General features: G+C 39.0%; 1 protein-coding gene across 1 annotated transcript in view; it reads right to left on the bottom strand.

The window, feature by feature from the left end:
• vps37d (VPS37D subunit of ESCRT-I) overlaps nt 1–27999 on the bottom strand; it is a 61303-nt gene that overhangs the window by 15939 nt on the left and 17365 nt on the right. The window contains exon 2 of the mRNA XM_062048998.1: nt 20577–20748. Within this exon, the coding sequence (XP_061904982.1) occupies nt 20577–20748 (172 nt within the window). The remainder of the gene's footprint in view (nt 1–20576; nt 20749–27999) is intronic.

Raw genomic sequence — 27999 nt, forward strand, 5'->3', positions numbered from 1 at the left:
CAGGAGGAGAATGGAAATAAAACTTTCAAATGTCTCAAAGTTTATTCAATAAGCTCTGGGGATTGATGGAAGGAGTTTTAAGGCAAAAGGAAAAATGTCTGTGCCCTGATACAGCTTCAGATAAGAGTTGCTATTGTTTGTACAAGCTTGCCACTTATGTTGAATACAGAGGTATTGATAATCAGTGTGAGGTGCACAAACGCAGCATGAAGAGGTTTGTGTACGCTTTATTCTTTGCCTTGTATTATACCTGCTCCTTTATCTTCCATCTCACTCGTATTTGTTTGGGGGTTCAAATGAAGCCGGCATTCTTCATTTCCTTCGCAAACTTTTTAAATAAATGCTTCTTTTTTCGCTCCCATCATTGCACTTCCGTTCTTTTAACTTGAGAAGAAGAAAAAAAAAAAAACAGTCTCTTCTTCATTCAAGTTGTTGCCTTTTTTTTTTAACAGGATCCGCTTAAGGCTTATATCCCGCGTGTTGAGACTGGCGCATGTGCGATATGAAGGTTACCGCCACACCCACTCGGTAGATCTGGCTTTCAATCGCATAATCTAGGTGTGTTAGTCTAATTCTTCCAAAGCCAAACACGATCTGATTAAGGCGTTTCCATGGGTTGTAGAATGCTTATTTTGAGCAGAATTATTTGAGAAATCAGACTAATTTAGTGCATGGAAACGTAGTCATTCAATACGTGTTCGGCTCTAAATAAGCATTCTACAACCCATGGAAACACCTTAATTCGATAGTGTTCGGTTTTTGAAAAGTCGGACTAACATCTGGATTATATAACTGGAAACCACTGTGCGTGCGGCCGAAGAGGACCCTTCGTATCGCGCATGTGCCAGTCTTTACGTGCGGGATACAACCCGGAAGCAAATACCATTCAATAAAAACAGCAACAATTGGAATGATAACCTACTCAGTGGCCTAGTGGTAGAGTGTCCGCCCTGAGATCGGTAGGTTGTGAGTTCAAACCCCGGCTGAGTCATACCAAAGACTATAAAAATGGGACCCATTACCTCCCTGCTTGGCACTCCGCATCAAGGGTTGGAATTATAATAAATAAATAATAAATGGGTTGTACTTGTATAGCGCTTTTCTACCTTCAAGGTACTCAAAGCGCTTTGACAGTATTTCCACATTTACCCATTCACACACACATTCTCACACTGATGGCGGGAGCTGCCATGCAAGGCGCCAACCAGCAGCCATCAGAGGCAAAGGGTGAAGTGTCTTGCCCAAGGACACAACGGACGTGACTAGGAAGGTAGAAGGTGGGAATTGAACCCCAGTAACCAGCAACACTCCGATTGCTGGCACAGCCACTCTACCAACTTCACCACGTCGTCCCAATTGGGGGTTATCACCAAAAATGATTCCCGGGCGCGGCCACCGCTGCTGCTCACTGCTCTCCTCACCTCCCAGGGAGTGATCAAGGGTGATGGGTCAAATGCAGAGAATAATTTCGCCACACCTAGCGTGTGTGTGACAATCATTAGTACTTTTTAACTTTGAAGAGGAGACTATTTGCTTCAAACAAATAAAAACAGAACATTTTGAAGTGCATCGATAGTAGGAAAAAAAGAAACAATTTAAAGTTAGCTAAGGAAATGTAAAATGGCGGCTTAATTCGGACTCCAGAACAAAATACGAATGAACTCTGAGACATTCAAAAGTTTTGTTTTCATGATTCTTCATCCGAAAATTCCTTGGGAAAAACTCTTCCTCTGGTCTTTTTTTGCTTCGGACCTGCATCCGCCAGATACATTCTTGGTAGTAGCCTCTTATCCGTAGTGCAATCCAAGATCATTTCTTGATGGTGTCTGCTATTTAGGATCAACATAGCCGTTCGAGATGTAATATCTGGAATCTGTGCCTATATTACAGCGGACATCACTTAATACAAGTTGTAAGGATTTGCAGATGGCTACTGTGATGTCATAGGTCAGCTGGAAAAATAATTCATTTATTTGCCCTAAAATGAAATAAGCGCCCCCCAGTGTACTGGAGGCACATGGTTTATGACCAATATTCGCATTGGAGAGTGTGCATGGACACTTGGAATTCACACGCAGGTGTGAAAAAAAAAAAAAAATTAACTATTTAAGAAATCAAACTAATCTAGTGCATGGAAATGTAGTGACTGTAACAATTGTTGAACCTGAGGCCATGTCTACACTAAGTCTTTTAACCCCTTAAACAAATAATTATTTAGCCGAAGCCCCGTTTCAGCCACACTAAACCAGCGTTTAAGGTCCTCCTCCTCTGACAAATTTTTACACGGGTAAGTCACCCGTGTAATTCTTGAATCTCCGGCCCTTAGCTTTGTATGGACTCATTGATCGTTTACAAAGTGAGTTCAGAGAGGAAGGTGTGATTTACCCTGGATAACCTTAGTGTGAATGGGGCCTAAGACGGCCCTGTACTTGTGTCTTCTTGAGCAAGGGGGCCTCGCAGACACAGCAGGATCTCATTAATGACAGTAAAAGGTGTTCATTTTCTTGGTGACTGTGGTCCCAACTCCCTTGAGATCCTCAACCAGTTTCTCTCGTATAATTTTGGGCTGGTCCCTGACCTTTTCAGAGTCTTTTCCCCTGGCGGTGAAATTTTGCACGGAACTCCAGAGCAAGAGCGATTGACGGTTGTCTTTTATTTCTTCCATTTATGAAATATTGCTTCAATAGTGGTCATATTCTCAAAGTTCTTGTAGCCCATTCTACTCTTGTGTACGTCAACAATCTTTTCCTTGAGGTCTTTTTGGTTGCCCGAGGAGGTTTGAATGACAGAGACGGTCTTATTTACATAAATTGAGCTCATGAATACTTTCTCAAAAGGGACAGGACACATTTGTGTGCTTCATGAGCACATCATCACTCTGTGGGAGACAAGTCTTGCCTAGTGGTCCGGCGCCACAGGTCCTTAGCTTTATGAAACTGTGACCAATTCAAAAGTGTAGTCCGGCCATACGGTATACAAACTTTTGGTTTGACACCTCCATTACTCAGCATGAATAATCTATGAGGCCGTGTTCTGCCCGGCCCAGAGAGAACATCACACTGAGCGCAGGCTTTTCCCTTTTTTTTGAAAGCAAGCATGCAAGCATTAAAATAACCGGTCTTGTCCGAGAGACCCCAACGTTGCAGATGTTCGTTCAGAGACAACGTGGTAATGCGAGGTGACAGCCAAGAAAACAAATACTCATACAGCGGCTGAACGTGACCTACATTCAGCATCGGCAGGGAATTGGACCTGAGGGGGGACATGGAGGGGCCGTGCGTCATTGAGTCACACTTAGTGTTTACGATCCTGATAGAGTAACACGTTCTGTCACGGAGATTATATCAAGCCACGGAGCATCATACGGGAAATTGTGAAAAAAAACCCACCTTGTGTGAAATACAGAGGCAGTGTTAAGTGAGCAGGTAGGCGCCATTCCACTGTGGCTGTTAAAGCTTAAAGCAAAGCTAAATTTATCTTACACAGTCAGTGGGCACAACGCCCCTCAGGCCCAATTGGTTAGCTGCCTAAAGGGGCTCACATAGAAACACAATGGCAAATATCTACAATTTGTTGTGGATATCAACAACTCCTATACAGTGGAACCTCATATTTACAACTTAATTGGTTCTTGAACCAGGTTCAAAAATCAAAAAGTTTGTATAATGAAGCAAATTTCTCCACCAGAAACAATGTAAATATGATAAATGGGTTTGTACACTTTGAACACAACATAGAGTACTGTATATCAAACAAACTTGAGGGGGTGATGGACCAACTATCCCTTTATCAACAAGCCAAAACAACAACGAGCTGCTGTGTTCTGTATGCGTTGCTCTGCTAGCACAGGCGCACACACAAGTCCCTTTGGTGCCTTCACAAATGATAAATAAAAAAATCCCAAAAAACTTTTAACTTTAACAACCATATTTGGCACAATAATAAACATTTAAAAGTAAAATTCACTTACATTAACATCGGCAAAGGAGGAGCTGACGAAAAAGGAGCAGACAGAGGGAGAAAGGGGAGGGGTAAGGTGGATGGCTGTGTGTGCGTTCTTGGGAGAGGTGCCGCTGAAGGAGAGGTAGTGTACTCCGTTGTGACACAAGTTTGCTTTGGCATCTTTTCCCAAAAAAGTCCAGTCTCATTATCATCAATTAAAACTTGCTCTGGTACAAAGCCTGCTTCGTTGATATCCCGTACTTGTCAGTGCCATTAAGGTATTTTATTTTATTTATTTTTTTAGTCCACAGCGATTCCCTCTTTTCCACGCAGGTCTGTTGTCTATTTGGGACTCATATTGAGTTAGCAAAATGGACAAAACTAGACAAAAGCTCTGAGAAGTGACTCGTATTGTACCGCGCAGCAAATGACACCTTCCCGAAAATGCTCCGCCTTGCAGGCGTGACACAAAATGAATGAATGAATGAAGCGTTCATACACAGTCACGGTTTGCACACAGAGGCATATTTGGCTCTATCTAAAAGTTTGTAAATCAAAAAAGTTCGCAAATAGAGGGGTTAGTAAATCGAGGTTTCAAATATAGCTACAACACAAACAGGTGGAAAGTGAGGCCAATTTAGCGGGCTATTTTGTTCAGCAGGTTCTTCAAACAGAGTGCTCCGTTATATAGAGGATCTTTGACCACCGTGAATGTTATAATGGTTGTGTTTTAATGTAAGCCCCTATTAGCCACTTGGTAAAGTAAAACTGCAAGCAAATTAAGATCAAGAGGGGCAGCGGTCTTACATGAGACTAATGTGCTGTGGGCCCTGCTGGGATACGACGTTGTACCCTTCTGCTGCACACATGGTGTCAGGTCGCCCCGCTATTCCCACACCGCTTGTTTCCCTGTTGCTGCACCATGCTCCCACTTCACAAAAATCCCCAAAAAACTTTGCCAAAAACGTTCCTTCAGAAGGCTGGTGGAAGCATGAGGAAAGACTTTATCAACATCTTGAATAGTTAACTTCAGAGTCACATACTGTAAGGTCATGTCAAATATAACAATGTGCAGTCTATGCTCCAGTTACCACACTCTCTTAGTTCTCAAGAGGAAATGGTCATGAAAGACATGTCTGTTCTGAGTCACCAAGTGTGTGGTACTGATGGTTACAGCCGAACGACCACACCCAGCATAACAATAAAACACAGTCCGATTGTACACATTGTGCTCTGCTGCAGGGCGATTCAACTAAAGATTTATAATACTTGTCACAGGTAAATGTTACAGAGTTGGTCTCACTCCAGCAAATGCATCTGCCAGTCGGTCAAGAGCAATAATGAGCATTGCTAGGGAAATCCTCATCTTCATAAGTGCAAGTGTTCGAAGCTCAGTGATGCTTGGGGCCATTTCTGAGGCTTGAGTGAAGCAGCTGAGGAGGCTGGGGCTTACTTCGGAATAGACAATGTGTAGCTAAAATATTTCAATCAATTAAACTTAATTTGCATAGCACTTTTCATACATATAAAATGTAACACATGGTGCTTTACATTTAAAAACCAGTGCCTCCCATCCTCATTATATAACCCCAGGGTAAAACAGTCAAACACCCCCCACCCTAAACACCCTTTTCCCTCTACCACACACATGCACACTTAATAAAAGTATTTTAAAACATAGGTGGCTGAGCAATGAAGAACGAGGTGACACTATCTTATGCAGCTGCATGATGAGGGGCCACAACCGCAGTGACCCTGATCCAGGGCACACAACGAGGGAACTGGGAACCAATGAACCAGAGCCACGGCGGCTGTGACACATCAGAGCCTCTAGTGCAGACGGCTCCCGCTGAGGAAACACTGGAAATAACTCAATACAACGAAAGTATATTAAGAGGATAAAATAAATGAATACAATATATTATGATACAATGTAATTAGTAAAATGCATCAATATTGCATAAATATGTAGTTAAAAAGTAAATACTAATTAATTAAATTGGCATGTGATAAATACATGCTAATAAGTACTAGATAAACACAGAATAAAAAAAATTATAGAAAATAAGATGACGAAGAAGAATAATTAAACGCCAAGTTAAAAAGGTGGGTCTTGGGCTTGTTTTTTAAAAATCATAACATTCTCTGCAGCCCTGACGACCTCTAGCCGGCTGTTTCACAAATAGGGGGCGTAATAATGGAATAATTCCTCCCTGTGGGTATGGGTCCAGACGTTTGGAATATTTTGGAGGCTGCAGCCAGAGAGCCCAAGACCATTAAGGCATTAAAAAAAAAAAAACAGTAAAAGAATCTTAAAATCGATTCTGGAACACACGGGGAGCCAATGCAGTGATTTTTCAAACTGGTGTAATATGGGCCCGCTTTCTAGTCCCAGTCAGCACACAAGCAGCTGAGCTTGAGTAATTGTAGTGGTTTTGTACTTTATTTTTATTTTTTATTTTTAGGAAGACCAGAAAGCAGGGCATTAGAGTAATCAATACGGCTGGTAAGAAAAGCATGCATTAGCGTCTCCATGTTGGCCTGAGAGAGAATGGGGCAGACTGTGGCTATATTTTTAATATGATAAAACTTTATTTTAGTGGAGCATTTATTGTGTGGAATAAAACCAAGTTCAGAGTCAAAAATCACACCCAAAATCTTGACTTCCGAAGACGGGTGAAAAGAAAGTGACTATATTTTTGCGAAAAGTTTCCCTCTCTGGGCAGCTAAATCAGATAACTAAGTATTTGACACCTTAAAGTGGACATACTATGCAAAACCAATTTGTACCTGTTTTTGTGTGTTTGGGACCTGCGGAGAATTAGAAATCAAACAATGGAGGCATGGCGGAGATATTTATACAACAATCTTGCCTTCCTTTATACATCCTCCAAACGAGCTGTTTGGAATTTGCCCCATTTGTTGATGTTTTTCCCCAAGTGTGACGTCACCGAATATCTCCATATATGGTAGAGGTTTACCCAAAGAGCTTTGCGTGAGTCCGCCATTGTAGTCTGTGATTGTAGTCAAAAAGTTCTCTCTCCTGTGTTGTGGGGCAGACTGGCTCATACATGCACATGCATCCTCCGCTGTAGCCATTTCTAATACAAAGTAGCGTTTAGTTTGCAATTATATCTGTCAGTAGACTCGATATGCAAGTGCTAAAAACGACAACATGGATGACGTTGAAGTGGAGCCACGTAAATAAGACCGCCCACCAAACCCTGCATCCTGAAGAGACTGTCAGAAAGCGGCTTGAAGATGTTCTGTAAAACATCATCTATGCAAGATGTTTACCAAAGAACCACCATTACATGTTATGTAGACAAGAAGTTTTAAATGTAGGAAAAAAGTCATAACTCCTTAGAACATTGGTGTCAAACTCTGGACGTGTAATTTCACTTGGCCCTTGAGGCTATATCAAATTAACACTAGAGCTGGCCCACTGGTTATATTCAGCGGCGGTGCCGCGGTAACACCGCATTCACCGCTAATTCTCATACTTGCCAACCCTTCCGGGAGACTCTCAATTTTCATAGTGCAGCTCTTCCGGGCTGCACTATACACCCCCGCTACCACCAACCCCGCCCACCTCAACCGACGCAGGGGGAGGGCGGGGGGGGGGGTGGTATATATTGCAGCCCGGAAGAGTTAGGGCTGCATGGGATTCTGGGTATTTGTTTTGTTGTGTTTATGTTGTGTTACGGTGCAGATGTTCTCCCGAAATGTGTTTGTCATTCTTGTTTGGTGTGGATTCACAGTGTGGCGCATATTTGTAACTGTGTTAAAGTTGTTTATACAGGCACCGTCAGTGTAACCTGTATCGTTGTTGGCCAAGTATGCTTTGCATTTACGTGTGTGTGTGCGTGCTGAAGTCGCACATTTTGACTGGGCCGGCACGTTGTTGGAATGGATGAAAAGCAGACGTGACAACAGCTCGTGGAGGACGATAAACGCAGTGCCTTTAAAGCACGCCCCCAAGACTGTGGTCCGGGTGGACTACGAGGTACAATGACTGATGAACAACTTCGTTCGATAATGAAGGTTGCTTCAGCTCAAAGCCTGCAAAGCATTAATGAACTAGCATCCAAGAAAAGATGGCAGGTATCTATCTGGCTTGGGCACATCAGATTAGATCAGTGTGTTGCAAACTGAGCAGTTTAAAGTCCTGAATGGTTATTTTATTTTCTAATTTATTAGCCTGTGGAAAAAGTTAATGTTGATATTTACCTCAGAAGGCTACAAATAGAAAAGAGGCATTACATTTTTATTTAAATTGTATTTGATATGCCATTGATATTTTTTTATTATTATTATTATTATTTGAAACTCGATTATGCATGTCACTATAAAGTTATATAAGCCTCGCTTGTTCAATATTCAATGCAAAACTTTTTTGGGTCCCTATTAAAAGGTTAATTTGTTCAACCTTGCCCCGCAGCTTTGTTCAGTTTTAAATTTTGGCCCACTCTGTGTTTGAGTTTGACACCCCTGCCTTAGAATAAGCTTCATGACAGTCATAAATTAAAATACCATATGTTTACACGCAACATGACGGGAGCAATCTGCTGAATTATCGGAAGAAAAAAAAAAATTGTACAAATGTTAGTCGGTCTAACTCAGGGTTGTCAAACGTACGGCGAACAGGTTTTTCCCGGCCTGCGGAATGAGTTTGCCAAGTTTAAAAATGAGCCGAAATTTTTGAATGAAAGAAACTGTTCTAAATGTGTCCACTAGATGTCACAGTAGCAATTCTTTGTATCTTTGTAGATTATGTAAAAAAATCAAAAAACATGATGTTAGTGCACCAGTCGAGGAAAATGATCAAACTACATAAATAACATCCTGTAATTTGATTTTGATATTATTTTTTATCTTGATAGATTGAAAATTAACACCATTGAGTTGACTGGTGAATATTATCACATAATTTATTCAGAAAGTATAAATAACGACAAATAAAGATAAAATATAATTAACCGCAACATGTAAGTGTAAAAAACCCCAACAACATTATGATTTGTAAATTTTCCGAAATGTGCTTGTTCTATTTTTAAACAAAGAAAACAATCTGAAGTTGTCTTTATTTTTAAGCTATCGTGCCGTGATTTTACCACTTGGGAGTAGATTTTTCTCCATGTGGCCCCCGATCTAAAATGAGTTTTGACACCCCTGGTCTAACTGAACTCACAGGTCATTCCTAAATTGGATTTGGTTGTATTCTTAGGGAAATATATAAAAAACAGAATGGCGCTTGATTGACAGCATGCAGCCCAGTTAAAAAACAAATGTGTGTGTGTGGATTGGAGGGTTATGAAAAAAAAAGGAGCAGCATGACGGGATTTTGCAAACGTTATTTCTGTCTAAGAAAAAGCAGATTGTCACACGGAGTTAATTCACACTTGTTTCGGCCTCAGCAGGTGGCTTCGCTAAAATGCATCGTTGGTGACGCAACGAAACGAAAGACGGCAGCGATGCGGGGTCTAAGGTCACCCCTGATTCGCTGGCCGCTTTTTTACCGCCTCCAGTGCCCACGCGTCGTGTTCTGCGAGGCCCCATCTGTGATATTTATATATGATGACCTAATTGTGTATAATCAGCTGCAGATAGCTAGCTGGAATGTTCTAATGCTTCCCACCACCCCTCCCGGCCTGCCAAAGTTGACATCTTTGTGGAGGAATGGAAGAATTGTGTTTCCTGCTGTTACAATGCCATCAATTATTTTGACTTTCCCTAAGATCACTTTTTTTTCAAAGTGCTACTTCTCTGGTAAAAGGCAAGCGTCTGACATAACGGAATGAAAGATTAATAGGCCTGCAGGGAGATTTTTTTTATGACTGCTAGGAAATGACAATTTCGTCTTCACATGTGCTCAGGATTCATGTTTGTATAAGATGTGAACTGTGACAAATATTCACGGTCGGGAGGAGTGTCGATTGATGATCATATCAATTTTAGATATTTTTTTAATGCTGCCCCCGTTTGCGTGGCTAGGATTCTTTTACGCTGCTTGAAAAGTTTTTTATTTTATTTATTTATTTTTAAGATTGGACTGATTTACAGCATTCCAGGAAACAATCAGAACTGAGGGCTTGGTAAAAAAAACAACAATGTTGGATGACCGTATTTCAACAGCAGATAAAATGCAAACAAAAATGGCCTTATGTAAAAAGTCAATACAAAAGAAAATACACACGCGCGCTGCTGCACACTTACATCATTTTAATCAGATGCGCATATTCTACACATATGGATTTTAACTTCAATTAGCCTGAATGCATGAGCCACACCATGCTGCACTGGAAAAACTCAAAATCTCACCAATTATTTATCCATAATTTCTAGTCGAAATATCTAAACACACTTAATAAAAGTTAATATCCCCTGAATAGTCATTTTTCAGTGAGACAGAAGAACTTCTTTTAAGGTAATACATCTTCTGAGGAAATAATACTACTTTTGGGCATCACAAGTTTGTTATAAGACACAAAACTCCACAATACTAGTAAGTATAGTTAATAATAAGCTTTAATTGCTAATTTCCTATTTCAAAAAATTTTGCAGAGACAATTTTGACTTGTTCCTTTGGCAGATTTTTATTTGCTCATTACAAGCAAAAATACCTAAATGAGCAAAAAATGCAAAGTGGGTAGCCGTCAACGTTGTGTCTCGGAAACAACAAGTAAGCTAGCTAGATGGTTAGCAAACTAGCGAGCTTGTTTTGGTGCTCTCGACCATGGTATGACATTTTTTCTTCTGTTTATTTTTGGAGCACTGAAACAAGCTTACAACAATCATATTAGCTTGTCCTGTAACTCAGTGTGCTGTTTAGGCAAGAGGAACAAGCGAGTATACTTGCGGCTGAGGAGAGAGAGTTTAACACGTTTTTTATAAATTGCATTATTATTGGTATTTTATTAAAAAAAACGCCCAAGTGATATTTTGACGCGAAGTGAATATTTCAAAACACAGATTTCTGCGTTTTCGCGGAAATTTCACATGCTTGAGTACAAACAAAATTTGTAGACCACAACAAAAGACAAGACTGGCATTTAACTTAATAGGGGTATCAAACAAATTGATTTTCGGATTAATCGCGATTGTAACGATCATTAATCGGTTCAACAAAAATCAAAAATCGATTTTTAAAATCTGTCCTGGCAAATCATATTGTTGATGTAGATGCCCATAATTCCTGTGCAGATTTACTTTCCAAAAGATAAATGTTGGATACTTCTCTTGATGCCTCATTTGCATTAGATTTTATCAAATGTTTGTGTAAAATTTTATTAAACAAAACCAATTTTCTTCTAAGTATTATAGAAATGTATCAAAGCTGTTTATCTATTTTATGGAGGAATGTAGTTAGTCACAGAACTAGCACCCAATTTTATTAAAAAAGTATTGATTTTTGAATCGAGAATAGACCCTGCATCAAATCGTTACCCCCAAAATCGAATCAATTTAAATCGTGTGGTGTCCAAAGTTTCACAGCCCTATAACTTAATGTCAAATACTACTTCCTGACTACAGCAACACACCTACAACTAACTGAAATAAATGGATACTGCAAATTAGACTTAGTAGTGTTAAAAAAAGAAGACGTAATTATCTTTTTTTTTTTTTTTAGGTTTTCCTGGCCCAGATGTGGTTTTAGATCAGGGGATTTCGTGAGTTTGTGAAGTCGTTCAAGACATTTGTGATAAAGGGTCGTATTAATAAAATGTGATTGACTGATTAGCTTACTGTTAAATGTTAAATAAAAATATCATCTTCCTAATAAACTAGCATTTATCACCACAAGAACACACTTAAAAATACCAATAATTGTTACTGTTGATTACAGCTATCAATTTCTCCATGTAGCAGGAATTGGCACCGTATTGGTTGGAATGTGAAAGGTACCCATCCTTAGCCACACCTCTACTGTAAATGGTTCATGGACAACTTTACATTGGGTACCACTTTTAAATCTTAAATTGTTTGTGTTTTAGCCCCAAATCCTGGAATAATAAAAGGGTTAAAGACCTACAGAAGAATATACTAATCAAATATATTCTACATGACCAGAGCTCTAAACACCTGCTAGAGTCTTTAGGAATCTGCTGCAACATTACTACAGTCACTCCCATATTTTACAGACTTAATGCGGTCAATTCCACATTATAACTGTTTCTGGCATGAGATCATTTCCTCATCTCCGCTGTAGAAGAAAGATATTGGCACGGGAATTAAAGAAGATTAAAGGAAAATAAATGCAGTCTCGTTGTCATCACTAGACTGCAACACATCAATCGTTCCCAAAGTCTTTGGAGGCTAAACCAGGCGACGAGCGTGATGCTGTCAAGCCTTGCAGAGCGGCTGTGAAGAAAAAATCAAGGGCAGCTCACATGGGCTCAGCCATCTTGTTATATCAAAGAAGAACATGTCCAGCCGCATTTACTTTATGAAGGTGATTGAAGCCTGGACCCGCGTGCATCAGCTGTGCAAGGAACACGGAACCAGAGACTGCGAGACATCAGACACCAAGGACACATGCGTCACCGGACCAACACGACACCTTATCTGACAACCTCACGATGGTTTGCTCCAGGCCCAAAAAACGATACTTGAGTTTGCCGAAATCTCACAATTCCGAAGGATCACGGTGGTGTCTGATGACAGGGTTCTTTAAAGGTCTTGACATGTGCGTCAAAAGGCTTTTTTTTCTGCCTGAGGAGTGGCAGCTAAATAAATAGATGCTTTAGCACGGGTAAAAAGAGTTGTCTGTTTAACACATACATGTTTGGTGGACTGCCCTTAAGGCCATTGACTCACACAGTGTGCACTTTTAGACTATGGCCCGGTCTACATTAAGCCGGAAAACTCCTTAAATGAATAATTATTTAGCTTTATCGTGTCAGTCACACTAAACCATCGTTTAAGGTCTCCCTCCTTGGATAATTTTTTACACGGGTAAGTGCGCCGTGTATTTCTTGAATCTCCACCTCTTAGCTTTGTATGGAATCATCGATCGTTTACAAACCGAGTTGGGAGAGGAAGTGACGCCACAAAAACCGCGCCCCACACAGGAAGTGACGTCGGAAAGAACGTGCTACAGCCAGCTTCATAACAACCTGTTTCCACGCGAAGGTAAACACGAGAGATGGAGGCGAGTCATCCAGACATGCCGTGTTTCCCCTTCCTCTACATGTACGGACGCTTGTGGAAATCACACATCAATACCTTAAGAGAAAGCGATTGCAGCTATTTCGGATACAACACTTCTCAGACGGCAAGAGAACTTACGAATGTCCAGGTCAGCTGTGATTCTTCTTACCGAAAAACTTTGTCCATTTGTCGAAAGAGAGACAACAAGAATGCGGTAGCGTGTGCTTTGTATTACCTAGCCGACGAGGGAAGACTACGGAAAACTTTGATGCATTTGGATTGGCAAAGCAGACTTTCAGTTATTGTCCGCCATGTATGTTGTGGACTCAACGTCTAGGTCCAGAGTATATAAAGTCACCAAAAACATTTGGACAATGAAGGTGAAGGCAAAAGAGTGAGGTGTGTCCTGACCAGATATCTATATCACTAGATTGATTGATGTAAAATGTTCTTTATCACATTGTTTACTTTCACGTGTCCATTAAATATTTGATTAATTTAGGATGTCTCAGGTGTGATTCACTACAATAGGGCCCCACAGCACACTGGATTCCAGTTAATTGAAATACCACAACAAGGGATATTGTTCAGATAAGTTCAATTTAATTTAAGAACTTGCACACAAAGCAACACTGGAGGTGACTATGACGTGCACATTTTCCGCGCATGCGTACTAGGTCGCGTTGTGCCGGCGGACCGAGGGGGTGACCGCTGTGTGTGTGTGTGTGTGTGTGGACAAGGATAAGGTTAGGTGGGATTTACCCTGGATAACCTTAGTGTAGAAGGGGCCTATGTTTACACTGCGATCCAAAGTGGCCCAAATCGGATTTTTTGAAGATCTGATTTTTACCAGCTTACTGTTTACACTGCAAGTAAAATGTGATTTTTTTATCAGACTCCAATGTAAACGTGCACAGGCCCCAATGTGGCCCCAACGTCACTTGCACGCGCACATTGATAAAGTGAAAACAAAGGAAGTTGACCGGGATGAAGTTGCTACTACTACAAAATCAAATAAAAGTCGCAGCACCTTAAAAAGAGTGTTTTTTTTTTACATGAAAGTAAATTAAAGTAATATGATGTATGAATGGATGTATTTAGTGTAATATATTTGAGAGATTTGTCATCTGTTTATGGTTAAGTAGAGGAGAGAGACATCAGCGAGGATCTACGGAAGCTTTATTTTTCAACTCACATGTAAGCAAATGCACTAAATCGTCAACTCCGGTCTTTCAACAATCACTATTTCTTCGGAATCAAAATATATATTCATAAATTACATATAGCCTATGAGCACTATTGACAAGTGATGCACCGAAAATTTGGTCGTCTTAAATAGACTTTGCTCATGGAAACCGGATATTGTGATGAAATACCCACTCTAGGCTGGCGACTGAGTCTTTCCCGGCGACACGAGTGACGTAGCTCGCCCAAAGATGATGAAAAAGGGCGCATTGCTATTAAATTGAAGTCACCTTCGAAAACATCAGATTCCAATCGGATTTGGACTACCTCCTGATGTGGCCTGAGTCTGATGCCAAAAGATCACATTTGAAGCACTTTGGAGCGTTTACACTGGCAAAACATTTTTGTTCGCAGAAGTATTTTATTCAAGCAGAAGTGTTGCCTCCCAGAGATAGCTCTTATGGAGTTATTGCATTACAAATACAATGTATATCTGGTCTAAAAAAAACATTATACCATTTTTGATTTTGTTAAGAGTAAGATGCAGTTAAGGCTGAAACGACGCGTCGACGTAGTCGACGTCATCGGTTACGTAAATACGTCGACGCCGTTTTTGTGCGTCGACGCGTCGCATATTTACGTCACACTACAGTCATGGCGAAGCGCAAAGCAGACGATCAAAGCAGACGATGCGAGCGGTGCGAGCGAGGGGGAAAAAGCACGCCAAAAGTGGTCAAAAATGTGGGAGTATTTCAACAAACGGCCTAATAATGTTGTTGTATGCACACTGTGTCGAGCGGAAATGGCCTATCATAGCAGCACAACGGCCATGAACGAACATTTGAAAAGAAAACCATCAACTAGTCAATCGTCCGGGCGAGCATACGTTATCATTACACAAAAACATGAATGTGTCATTTGTATCTGCTAGGGGTGTAACGGTACGTGTTTTGTATTGAACCGTTGTAAGTACGGGGCTTTCGGTTCGGTACGGGGGTGTACCGAACGAGTTTTTAAGCTAAAGCTAAAGTGTTAACAAGCTGCTTTGCTCCTTCTGCCTCTGTCTCAGCACGCAGCATTGTCCCACCCACACAACCATCTGATTGGTACACACGCAGCATTATCAGCCAATCAGCAGTGCGTATTCAGAGCGTTATCAGCCAATCAGCAGTGCGTATTCAGAGTGCATGTAGTCAGCGCTTCAGCGTCGAGCAGATAGGTGTTTAGCAGGTGAGCATCAGGCAGCGGACTCTCCCCAAATGATAATAAACACCTCCCAGACAACTACTAGTAACATCACTATGAGCCCGTTGACCTTCTAGAAACTTCAACTGCAGCTCAGCTCACTCGCAGTCCTGGCTTGAGGTGAAGGCTAATTACCTCTCAGTTCCAGCCACATCGACCCCTTTTGAGCGCCTATTTTCAGCTGCTGGGAATATTGTAAACATGAAAAGAACCAGAGCATGTACACATGCTAACCTTTCTTCATTACAACTGTTAGTCACTCACTGGAATGAGTAGAATTGGTTATTGTGTACTGTGTTGGACTGGATGTTTATTTTGCACATTTTAAAAGCAATACTTAATGTTTACAGTGCTCCAGAATATTTAGATTAGCACTTTTTTGTATTGGATGTTTCTCTTTATTTTTGAACATCTTAGCAAATAAGCAATACTTTCACTTTTGTTGAAATGTTTACACTGTTGTTACAGAATATTTCGTTTTGCACTTTTTTGTATTGGATGTTTATCTTTATTTTTGCACATTTTAAAGCAAAATAAGCAATACTTTTACTTTTGAAATGCTTATACTATTGCAGAATATTAAGATTTGCACTGGATGTTGACTTTTATATTTGCACATTAAAAAGCAAATAAGCTACTTTTAATTTTGTTAAATGTTAAAAGTTTTAAATGTTTACATTGTTACAGAATATTTAGTCATGTTGTTGTCAATGTTGACTGAGTGGCCATACTTCTTTTTTTGTAAATAAAAGCCATGTCTTTTGAAAAAACGGGCCTACATTTATTTTTTCATCTTCAATTTGAATAAAAAAATAATCGGTAAAAGGAAAAAAATCTATAGATTAATCGAAAATAATCTATAGATTAACCGATTAATCGGAAAAAATTATCTATAGATTAATCGATAGAAAAATAATCGTTAGCTGCAGCCTTAGATGCAGTGTATGCAGTGTCGTTTCAAACTACTTAGTTTTGATCAAATAAAAGCAAAACCTGTTTTGAATGACCTCTGTCATTTGTACAAATTGGTTTCCTCAAAAATTAGGGGAAAAAAATCAGAAAAGACTGTAAATTTTGTGAAATTAAAAAAAAAATCTGAGATTTTTTTCTTAGCCTACCACAACCTTTATGAAGTGCTAAAAAATTGTCATCGACAAGGGATATTGAAAATGTCTGAAAATAACAAAAACATGCAAATTAAGTGTCATCGCCTAATAGTGGCCTGACAAGAATATTACAGCGTCCCTGAATTGTAATTTCATTAAAAAATGTTATGGAAAAAAAAAAAATCATGCCTCTTCTGTCCAAACACCTTGATGCCCAAATGAGACTCAGCTGTGTTGCAGAGGAAGGACAACCACCCTTTTCCCACACACCACCCCCCTCCACCAAAACGCTCTCACCCTGCCTTGCAGTGGAGGTGGTATTGCGTGTGTATCACGCACGTGCACACACACACACACGCACGCTGACACAGGAAGTTTAGAAATCCGCCAAACTTCCACAGCTGCCTCGGAGCTCAGGCTGAGGCAGAAATGATTTTCATGAGGAAAGAATAAAACTTTGTGCTGATCCATCAAAGCTAACGCTCCCAGTTATAAATAAGCAGCACTTGTTCAACTTCCTCTGGAAGTGAAGGCGGTTAGGATTTACTTAATCTTCTGATATTTGGCGCCGCTCCAACACTGACAAGATTTTTTTTTTCCCGGCGTACCCGTGAGGCTTAAAATTTAGGGCTGAAGCTGCGAGGGGGCATCAACTAGTGCTGCCTCGTCTTGCTTCAACAAAGTCCATGCAGGCCCCCTTTCACCCCATAAATTCCCCGACCACTGCGGCAAAGCTCCCCGCTGCTATTTGACACGTCCCTTCTGGTTCCCATGACCAAACTGCAGTCATGCTGAGACTTTTGCCGAGCGACTGAACTCTCGTCAATGCCAACGTCAAAGTTTTCCTCAGTCTGAAGACTTCTAGCTCCCAGTCAAAATAGAACTCAGAGATTCACGCCTGACAGTTTTGACATCACAGGACGCGTTCCAACATTTTTAGCATACTTTTCTAGCACGTTACTTGAAATGTTTCGGTACATTAAACTTGGGTCATCGAATAATCACCCCTAACACAACCGCATTTAACCGTCCAGCACTGGGATTTGAACCTGTGACATTCTATCACAGTTACACAACTTACTGCTGTCTTATAGAGCAAGGATTCCCAAACTGTGGTATGCCAAATACCGTATTTCCTTGAATAGCCGCAGGGGCGCTAATTAATTTAAAACCTCTTCTCACTCCTGCGGTTACCAAAACCATGCGGAATGAGCAAGCATGCTCTAATTATTTTAAAACCTCTTCTCACTCCGGCGCATACCTTATCATGAAAAGCACATTTAATAAAAAAAAACGTTATTATGATCTTACCTTTACTTGTAAATGGGTCCATGTGCAGCTGCTTCTGATCAAAGGCAGTCTTTCTCATCTTTCTTCAATTTTAAAAGTCTCTGGAGATATTCCTTTAATTATTACCTCCTGCTTCGATTGAAAGTCCAGTTTAGAAAACGGTTTTATTTTAGATATGTAATCCTCCATGGTAAAAGTGCAAGCAAACAATTGCTGCATGCTTGCTGCTTGTTGTCTTCTTCTGCAGTACCTGTCTCCTGCAGTACTGGTAGTCGCAAGAAGGATCACTAGCGCCCTCTACCACCAGGAGGCGGGAGTCATTTAATGACTCATATTTGACCCGGCGGAAGTGCCAAGCATGCGCTAATTATTTTGCGAAACGAATTTGACCCGGCTGTAATTCTAGGCAGGCGAATACTATATTCCCGGCGCCAATTCAAGGAAATACGGTAATCACTTGATTAAAGTACAGTGTTGTATTTTCCTATATCCAAACACTGTGTTACTGTTTAAACTGTGTTTATAATTTATTTTTTTGTAATTTACTTTTTGACATCCAACATCACACATTCCTAGCTATTACATCACATTTGCATACATCATACATCTATTGTCTGCCCTAAATGTCGAAATAATATATTTTTTGTTTATATCCCAACAATGCCACCCAAAAAAAGTGACAAAACAAAACAAACTGTTTAATGCTACAATGCTTTATCAGTATCATAGATAGGCTCCAGCACCCCCGAAAGGGACAAGTGGTAGAAAATGGATGGATGGATGGATGGATATTTCAAACCCTGCTTCGAAAAAGATGTGCACGACAAAATGTGCTCATTGTAGCCATTAATCCTGGACTTCTTTATTTGGGATTTTTTTTTTTTTTATATCAGCACAAATTGTTTTATTAATTTTTGTTTTGTAGGTTCAAGTGTTAATGTCACTGATCAATTTTAATTAGAAAATGGATGGATGGATGGATAATTGAGTTTTTAAATTTTATTTTTCAGCATCAAATGGTTCAAGTCAGTCAGGATTTTTTTTTTTTGTCAAATTGATGTATTTTCAATATTTTCTGTTACAGACTAAAAAACAAGTATGTCAACTGTGGTGGCTGCCTCCAATGTATTTGTAATCACTGCGCTATCCTTGTGGTTTTAGACTTTTAAACTTTATTGATTCACTATAATCTAATTTTACACCCAAAAGGTGGTTTATTTTACTCTTTCAATGTCTATTATGTCTATTTGTATTTTTGTTTGACTTTCTCTTTTGCCGTTACCGAATAGCATTATCTTAGTATTACTGAAATTCAAAGATAGTCTGTTTTTGTTAAACCATCTTTTAAATTTGATCATTTATTCGATTATTTTTATTAGCTTCTGAACAAAACGCAGACCTTGTGTGGTGTGCTTAACTGGAACAAGACAGTGTAGTGTGAAGTCTGGCGCTGAAGTCATAGGGAAGTTTCTTAAGCGCAAAAATAACGACTAAAGTGGTGGAGCTCGATTTTTATTTGTACTTAAAATGTATTGACCGTTTAAGAAACAATATTTTCATTACTTAGTATTATTTAGTTAGAATCTATTTATTTTAGCACTGCGTAATTGTATGAAAATGTATTTTTTAAATCAGTTTTCATGAGTCCCTTCTTTTTCAATATATTTGATTAATAATCATTTTTGTAATCAGCCTGACCTAAGCCTTAATAGTATATGTGATTAACACATGGTTTTATATAATTTGACCTGCATCCTGTTAAACTGTAAGTAGGTTGGATATCAATTTTTGAATATCATTAAAATCAAGATGAAGATCACCAATTCATTGTTAATATTGGAGTGGGCCCTGGGCCCTTCCCTAGTCTATATAGAGCAGGGGTGTCCAAACTTTTTGGACCGAGGGCAAACATAATCAAAAATGAAATAATTATTTAATACATTTTGTGTATTACATATGTTCTCAGCATATGCTAAGCTATTTAAACAAACAAAAACACTGTTATCTTAGCTTGTGTGTTATAAGTGACAAAACAAATAATTGTCAGTGTTAAATTTTATTAATAATAAATCAACATTTTTTAGAACATGTTGCGGACCAATAAAACTTGCTGATGGCCAAGAATGGCTCCCGGGTCACATTTTGGACACCCATGATATAGAAGATCTTTGTAAGGATATTTGCAGTAGGTCTACACGGAGAATATATCTGCAGTGGATCACTTATGTCAATATAGAGGATTTTTGCAATAGATCACATTTGTCAATATAGAGGATCTTTGCAGTAGGTCACCAACAATAGAAGTGTTCCTGTCATATTGAGGATCTTTGAGTAGCTTTTTGCATTAGGTCTTTAAAAACCTAATGCAAAAAGAGGACCTTTGACTACCATTTTTGTCAGTAGGCTCATAAAAACAGATGAGTTGTATAGTCTTGCATAAGATCTTGGATCATTATTTTTTTACGATCGTTCCTTAAAATATAAAAACACTCCTATATAGGATCTTTGACTAGCGGCAATATATAGAAGAGAGACGTCAGACCTCAGGTTTTTAGCTTTCTAAAAAAAAGAGACCCCAGAACTATCTAGTTGAATACTATTTCCACAGGCATCTGACGCGGACTTAAAACAACCTCCATCCCCCCTCTCTAAACTCACCAAGTTGACTGTGTTTTTCATAACAAGTGGACGCCAGCTTGGACAGTTGCTTGTATTTCTCCGCCAACTGGAGTTTGCCGTTATTAAGGCGGGGCCGTCGAGTCAGGCTCTCGTCGGCCACGCTCCTATTGGACGCCAGCAGCATCTCCCTGTCCACTTGAAGTTCCTGAAACTGAAAGAAAAAGACAAAAAAAAACTAACTTAACTAATCAGGATGTGAGATGGCGTGACCTGAACGAGCCCACAAAAGCTTGTTGTCTGCGTGTTAGCGTCACAGCAAGCTGCCCCAACTGATTACTGTTAACAGGCTGGAGCACCTTGACGGTGCCCCCGGCTAGGCCTGAATCGCCAGAAAACCATGACCGTTTTTCCACTACACAGCACAGAGAGGTCAACGCCGTCCTAGATGATGGGTTTCAAACTGCCCTCTACAACCTCACAGTCCATTATTAGCCAAGGGGAATGTTTGCTACACAACATCACATAACCAATTTTCACAAAATTGCGTGAGTGAGTAGGTGGTGCCTATAACGCACAGGCAAAAGAGTAACCCCGTCCGTTGCATTTTGGTGCAAATCCAGATGTGAGTGCTGATATATAAACTAGGGATGTGTTGATCGATCAGCGGCGTTATATACTAACTAGAGGTGGGAATCTTTGGGCACCTCACGATTCTATTACGATTCAGGAGCTACGATCCGATCAAAAATCGATTATTGATGCTTCTTTAGTTTATGTATATTGATGCAGTATTACATTTATTTTTGTTTCACTAAATAAGTGTTTATCACTTGCAACTTTAAAAAAAAATCATTTGAAATAAGAAACAATTAATAACAAAATGTATTAAATTAATGAAAATGTGTGCAAAACTGGACCATAAGTGCCAGATAGTAAAGGAGCTGGTCGGATCTCTCGGTGAGGTGGCTCGCTGTAGTCAGCCAAATTTTAGAACTGTCTGCATTACTTTATTTACATTTATTATTGATGTTTACTAATCAATTCGATAATCCTCCATGTCCGAATTGCGATGCAACTAAAAATCGATTACTTCCCCCATCTCTAATAATAATGGGGTTAGTTTTTACTATTAACAAGTAATCTAATGAATTACTTTTAGGTCTGGAAATATCAAGCAGCACCGCACTAAAATATACTTGAGATCAAATAGGAAGAGGCACCATCACACTGTGACACAGCAGACAACAACATAAGCATATGCACACAATGGGAATAATGAACAACAAATCAATGACAAGAAGATGACAGCCATCGAAACACATTCAAACTATTTATTAGCCAGAGCTAACAGTCTGGTGAAACATTTCAAAAGAGCTGGCATCAGAGTCAACAAACTGCAGTCTGCCGCTGGTAACTGCTAAAGCTAACACACAACTCCATCATGCTTACATACTGTACATTACCTTTTACATTATATTAATTTATGTTATTACGTGTTGTCTACCTTGTACTTTTTTTTTATGTCATTGCCTGAAGAAACGAATAAATGGAAAAAAAAAAAAAAAAAGAAATATGAAACATCTCAACTGCATGTCAGAGATTTGAAGTTTATTTTTTTAAAGTAACATTAAATACTTTCCCTAGTAAATAAATAAATAAATGATAAATGGGTTGTACTTGTATAGCGCTTTTCTACCTTCAAGGTACTCAAAGCGCTTTGACAGTATTTCCACATTTACCCATTCACACACACATTCACACACTGATGGCGGGAGCTGCCATGCAAGGCGCTACCAGCAGCCATCAGAGGCAAAGGGTGAAGTGTCTTGCCCAAGGACACAACGGACGTGACTAGGAAGGTAGAAGGTGGGAATTGAACCCCAGTAACCAGCAACACTCCGATTGCTGGCACAGCCACTCTACCAACTTAGTAAATAATTAAATTTATTAATGATTAATTCTATTAGTAATTAAATTACTTTTTTGGTAAAGTAACGAGTAACTATAATTAATTACTTTTTAAAAGTGATTTTCAGAATACTGCCGATCAGTATCGGCCGATATTCGTGAAAAAGTATGTGATCGGCCAATGCAAAATGTCTTTTAATACCGATCACATTCCCCTCTGACGGACACTGTATTTATTCTTAGTCCCCAGGCTGACAAGCTGGCAGCTAATCATGTATTTCCATACACAGAGTGGAGACGTTCCTTTAAGATAACAATAACCTCTATTTTAGAAAAAAATAAACTGCATTTATTAGTATCTTATCTTAGTAGCCTAACCGATTAAACACAGAAAGCAAGCTATGAGCAGGCATGCTAATAGCTAAACTAAACACTCAACTGGCTTGAAACGACGCCAAGAAATAAGTGGTTTGTAAAGTTTAAGAAGTGAAGATGTAACCACATTACAGCAGAAAGTAAGCAGTTATTAACAGGAAATTAACAAGTAAATCAATAAGAGTGTAGAGAGAGAATAACATAACAGCAACTGTTGGTGTGTCAGCATTGTGGCACATAAGGAGAGGGCGGCTTATCCATAAATTGATAGTGTTTATACCAAGGGTAGAATCAGTATACGATACTGGAATATTTTTATTTTCACAAAACAATTTCATGTTTTTTTTGTTAATGTTTAAAAAAAAAAAATTCCCAGAAGATGGCCAAAAAACAAATGATTTTAAGAGTAGTAGTTTTTGTTTACTTATTTTGTACTCTTTTTTTTAATTAAATAATTGCATATAATGAATTAAAATAAGTAACTAGTTCACATATTATGTTTATATTGTTACACTACCAATAGCACTCATAAATTATCAGCTGGGCCCAAGGTTGCCTACATCAAATCATGGCACCTTCTACATCCCTGTTGTGACTACCAAGAGAGTAAACATTGGGAAACTTAGCCACCCTGCTAACCTAAATAATCTCATTCCTATTATCTCCAAATCAAAGCCAACATCGAAGCCTGTCAATAACACCATCAGGATGGGTCTGCTCAATGTCAGGTCTCTGAATAGCAAATCATTTTTAGTCAATGATTTTATTAGCACTTCTAAACTTGACTTTATGTTTTTAACTGAAACATGGCTGGAACAAAATAACAGTGCAAGCATTCTGATCGAGACAGCACCCCCCAACTATAACTTCATTGATATATGTAGATCGGGGAAAAGAGGTGGAGGGGTTGCTGCTATATTTAAAAACATGTTTCAGGGGAAACAGATGTCACTCGGTGAGTTTACATCATTTGAATACCTGTGTGCTGTGTTGAAATGCTCTCCCAAAATTCTCTTGTTAATTATCTACAGGCCACCTAAATATTCTGCAAATTTTTTTGATGATTTTACTGAACTATTGTCTAGCATCTCCACTGACTTTGACTGCCTGGTTATAACTGGTGATTTTAATTTTCATATTGACGATTTAAATGACAAGGGCGCAAAAGAACTTTTTACTATTTTAGACACATTTGAACTGTCTCAACATGTGAAAGAGGCTACACATTATAAGGGACACACCCTGGACCTGATTATCACAAAAGGTCTCAATGTTTCTGATGTTCTTGTGATTGATCCTTCATTGTCTGATCATTTCTGTGTTTTCTTTAATATTTCTGTAATTCCGGACACACAAACAGAATCAAAGAATGTCAAAAAGCGGTACATAAATGAACATGCTAATGTCCTCTTTAAAAACGCCATCTCCTCACTACCACCTCTAAACCCATGTCATGCTGATGATCTTGTAAGCAACTTTAATTCCAAAATTGTGAATATCATAGATATCATTGCACCTGTTACAGTTAAAACGATTTCTGGCAAGCAAAAGGCACCCTGGAGAAAATCTGCTGCTGTAACAGCCCAGAGAAGAGAGTGCAGGAAGGCTGAACGAATCTGGCGGAATACAAAACTTCATATTCACCATGACATCTATAAAGAGAGCCTCCAGGCCTACAATTTAGTCTTAAAAAGTGCTAGAGAAACATTCTTCTCCAATATCATAAACAGCAACACAAATAAGGCCAAAACCCTATTCACAATCGTTGACAGACTGACTAAACCCCCAACACAAATACCAGCCGAACTCCATTCCACGCAGAAATGCAATGACTTTGCATTCTTTTATACTGATAAAATTGAAGGCATCAGACGCACCATCAATATCTCAAGTAAAAAAGTTGGATCACCACCCCATTTAGGCAAAAGTAACACAGCAATGATGGCAAGCTTTAATGCCATAGACTCTAAAACTCTAGTGGAAACGGTGACAGCTCTAAAGTCATCCACCTGCTGCCTTGATGTTTTACCTACCAACTTCTTTAAGAATGTTTTTGACTGCCTATCAACAGACATCTTGCAAATAGTTAATAATTCTATTAAATCGGGCAATTTCCCGAAGGCTTTCAAAACTGCAGTCATTAAACCTCTTCTAAAAAAGCAGAGCCTAGATGCCTCTGTTATCAACAACTACAGACCAATTTCAAATCTACCATTCATAAGTAAAATAATTGAGAAAGTTGTCCTCCAACAACTAAATCACTTCTTGGCTTCTACTGGCTGCCACAACAACTTCCAGTCAGGATTTCGACCTCTTCATAGCACAGAGACGGCCCTTCTTAAAGTTATAAATGACATCCGTCTAAACACAGACTCTGGCAAAACTTCAGTATTAATGCTTTTGGACCTCAGTGCTGCATTTGACACTGTCGACCACTCAATACTTTTGGACAGGTTGGAAAACTGGGTGGGGATCTCAGGCACAGTTTTAAGCTGGTTCAAGTCATATCTACAAGATAGGAACTATTTTGTTTCCAACGTAACGTGTGGAGTCCCCCAAGGTTCAATCTTGGGGCCGACTTTATTTAACATCTATATGCTCCCACTAGGACAAATCATGCAAAATAATAACATTGACCATCATTGCTATGCCGATGACACCCAAATCTATGTAGCGCTATCACCAAATGACTATCGCCCCATAGATCTTCTGTGCCAGTGCATTGAGCAAGTCAAACACTGGATGTGCCAAAATTTCCTACAACTAAATGAAGATAAAACTGAGATAATTGTTTTTGGTGCTAAAAAAGAAAGGTTTAAAGTCATCCAACACCTTCAATCACTGTCCCTGAAAACCTCAAATAAAGCCAGAAATCTTGGGGTTATTTTAGATTCTGATTTACATTTCGACAGTCACATCAAATCAGTAACAAAATCGGCCTACTATCACCTCAAAAATGTAAAAAGACTTAGAGGGCTCATGTCAGCTCAAGACTTAGAAAAACTTGTACATGCCTTTATTACCAGTAGGCTAGACTATTGTAATGGTCTCCTTGCAGGTCTTCCCAAAAAAACTGTCAGGCAGCTACAGCTTGTTCAGAACGCTGCTGCTAGAGTTCTAACAAAGACCAAAAAATGTGAGCACATTACACCAATTCTTAAATCCTTACATTGGCTCCCTGTACATCAGAGAATAGATTTCAAAATCCTCCTGCTCACATATAAATCACTACATGGTCTAGGGCCCAAGTATATCACTGATATGCTCCCACTATATACGCCCTCTAGATCACTAAGATCTTCTGAGACCAATCTGTTAGCGGTTCCAAGAGTAAACTCAAATCAAGGGAGATCATCATTCAGTCACTATGCAACACATAGCTGGAATAAACTTCCTGAAGATGTCAGACTCTCCCCAACTCTCACTACTTTTAAAACTAGACTGAAGACTTTTATGTTCACCTTAGCTTTCAGCTAAATCTTTTAATCTTTTAACTTTTAACGTCTGCACTGTTTTTATTTTTATTGTCTGCATTTTAATTTTGCTTTTATTTTCTTTCATTTCACTTTGTTGTCTGTGAAGCACTTTGAGTCTGCCTTGTGTATGAAAAGCGCTATACAAATAAAGTTGCCTATGCCTATGCCTATGCCTAAATACATTGAAAAATGTACATTTAATACATATGATCGGTATCGGCCGATGTTACTCATGAATGATCAGTATCGGAATAGGCAGCATAAAACCCCGATCGGAACATCCCGAACGCTAGATGGGTTCTGCTTTAAATTTGGGCTTATTTTTCAAAACAAGGGGTCTTTTTTTTTACTGAACGTATCATCTAGATCGCACTGCGTAGCGTGCTTGATGTGTTGACAAGGGTGCTTCCAAAATAACCAAGACATTGCATGCCAAGCTGCTTGCTCCTCAACAAAAAAGGCACATTTCCTGCGAAAACTAGCTACAGTATGTCCTTTGTTTAAGTTGGCTTGAAACAAAAGGAAGCTGATGACAAGCGTCTCCTGTCGAGAGAGTTTGCAGAGATGCTCTGTAGAAAGGACATATTTGCGTGATAATCTGTTATGGCTCAGATGGTTTCTATGAAGGCAAAACACTGTCTGGACGACTTTATTCGTCTGTCTCATTGACGTTGATACAGAAAAGCAACCAGGGCTATTAAACTTGCGGCCAGTTCAGTTAAAAAATTGGAAGAGACTTACATTTTTGCAGCAAAAAAAATATATAATAAAAACACAAGATTGATCCTGTAGGAGGAACCTTGGACCACTGTTGCAGATCATTGCATTAACATTTTAACCTCTTAAAGGGATTTCACATAAGAGGGCTATTTTTATATGTAACTCTGACAAAAGAAATAGACCAAAAACGAAATGTCCAATACGTAGAATGCTGGTTCTCAAAATAGGAGTGAAAGGATAAGTCTAACCCCCTGGTCTTTAGCTTTCTGGAAATGTGGCCCCTTGAACAATTTAGGTCTGGTGTACACTGTGTAGGGCAATGTAGTATCTGTCAGTAGGCCAAAGGAAACAGTATAAATTATTAAAACAGAATTCCTTTAAGGATGAACAATGAACTCCCTAAGACATTACAACAGAGCATATGAAACTAACCAAGTTCCTAAAAAAAAAACAGAGCACTCTTGTCATACATACATGTTATTTACACATACATATGCATGCACACCTGCGATTAGATGGAGACTTGTCTATGGTGTCCCCGGCCTTCCGCCCAAACGCAGCTGGGATAGGCTCCAGACACCCCCGAAACCCTCAGAGAGACAAGCGGTAGAAAACGCGCGCGCACACTCACTACACACGTGTGTGGCACATTTTATATATATATATATATATATATATATATATATATATATATATATATATATATATATATATATATATATATATATATATATACACATATATATATATATATATATATATATATATATATATATATATATATATATATATATATATATATATATATATATACACATATATATATATACACATATATATATATATATATATATACACACATATATATATATATATATACACACATATATATATATACACATATATATATATATATATACATATATATATATATATATACATATATATATATATATATATATATATACACATATATATATATA

This window comes from Entelurus aequoreus, linkage group LG05 (assembly GCF_033978785.1).
Source record: "Entelurus aequoreus isolate RoL-2023_Sb linkage group LG05, RoL_Eaeq_v1.1, whole genome shotgun sequence".
Lineage (NCBI taxonomy): Eukaryota > Metazoa > Chordata > Actinopteri > Syngnathiformes > Syngnathidae > Entelurus > Entelurus aequoreus.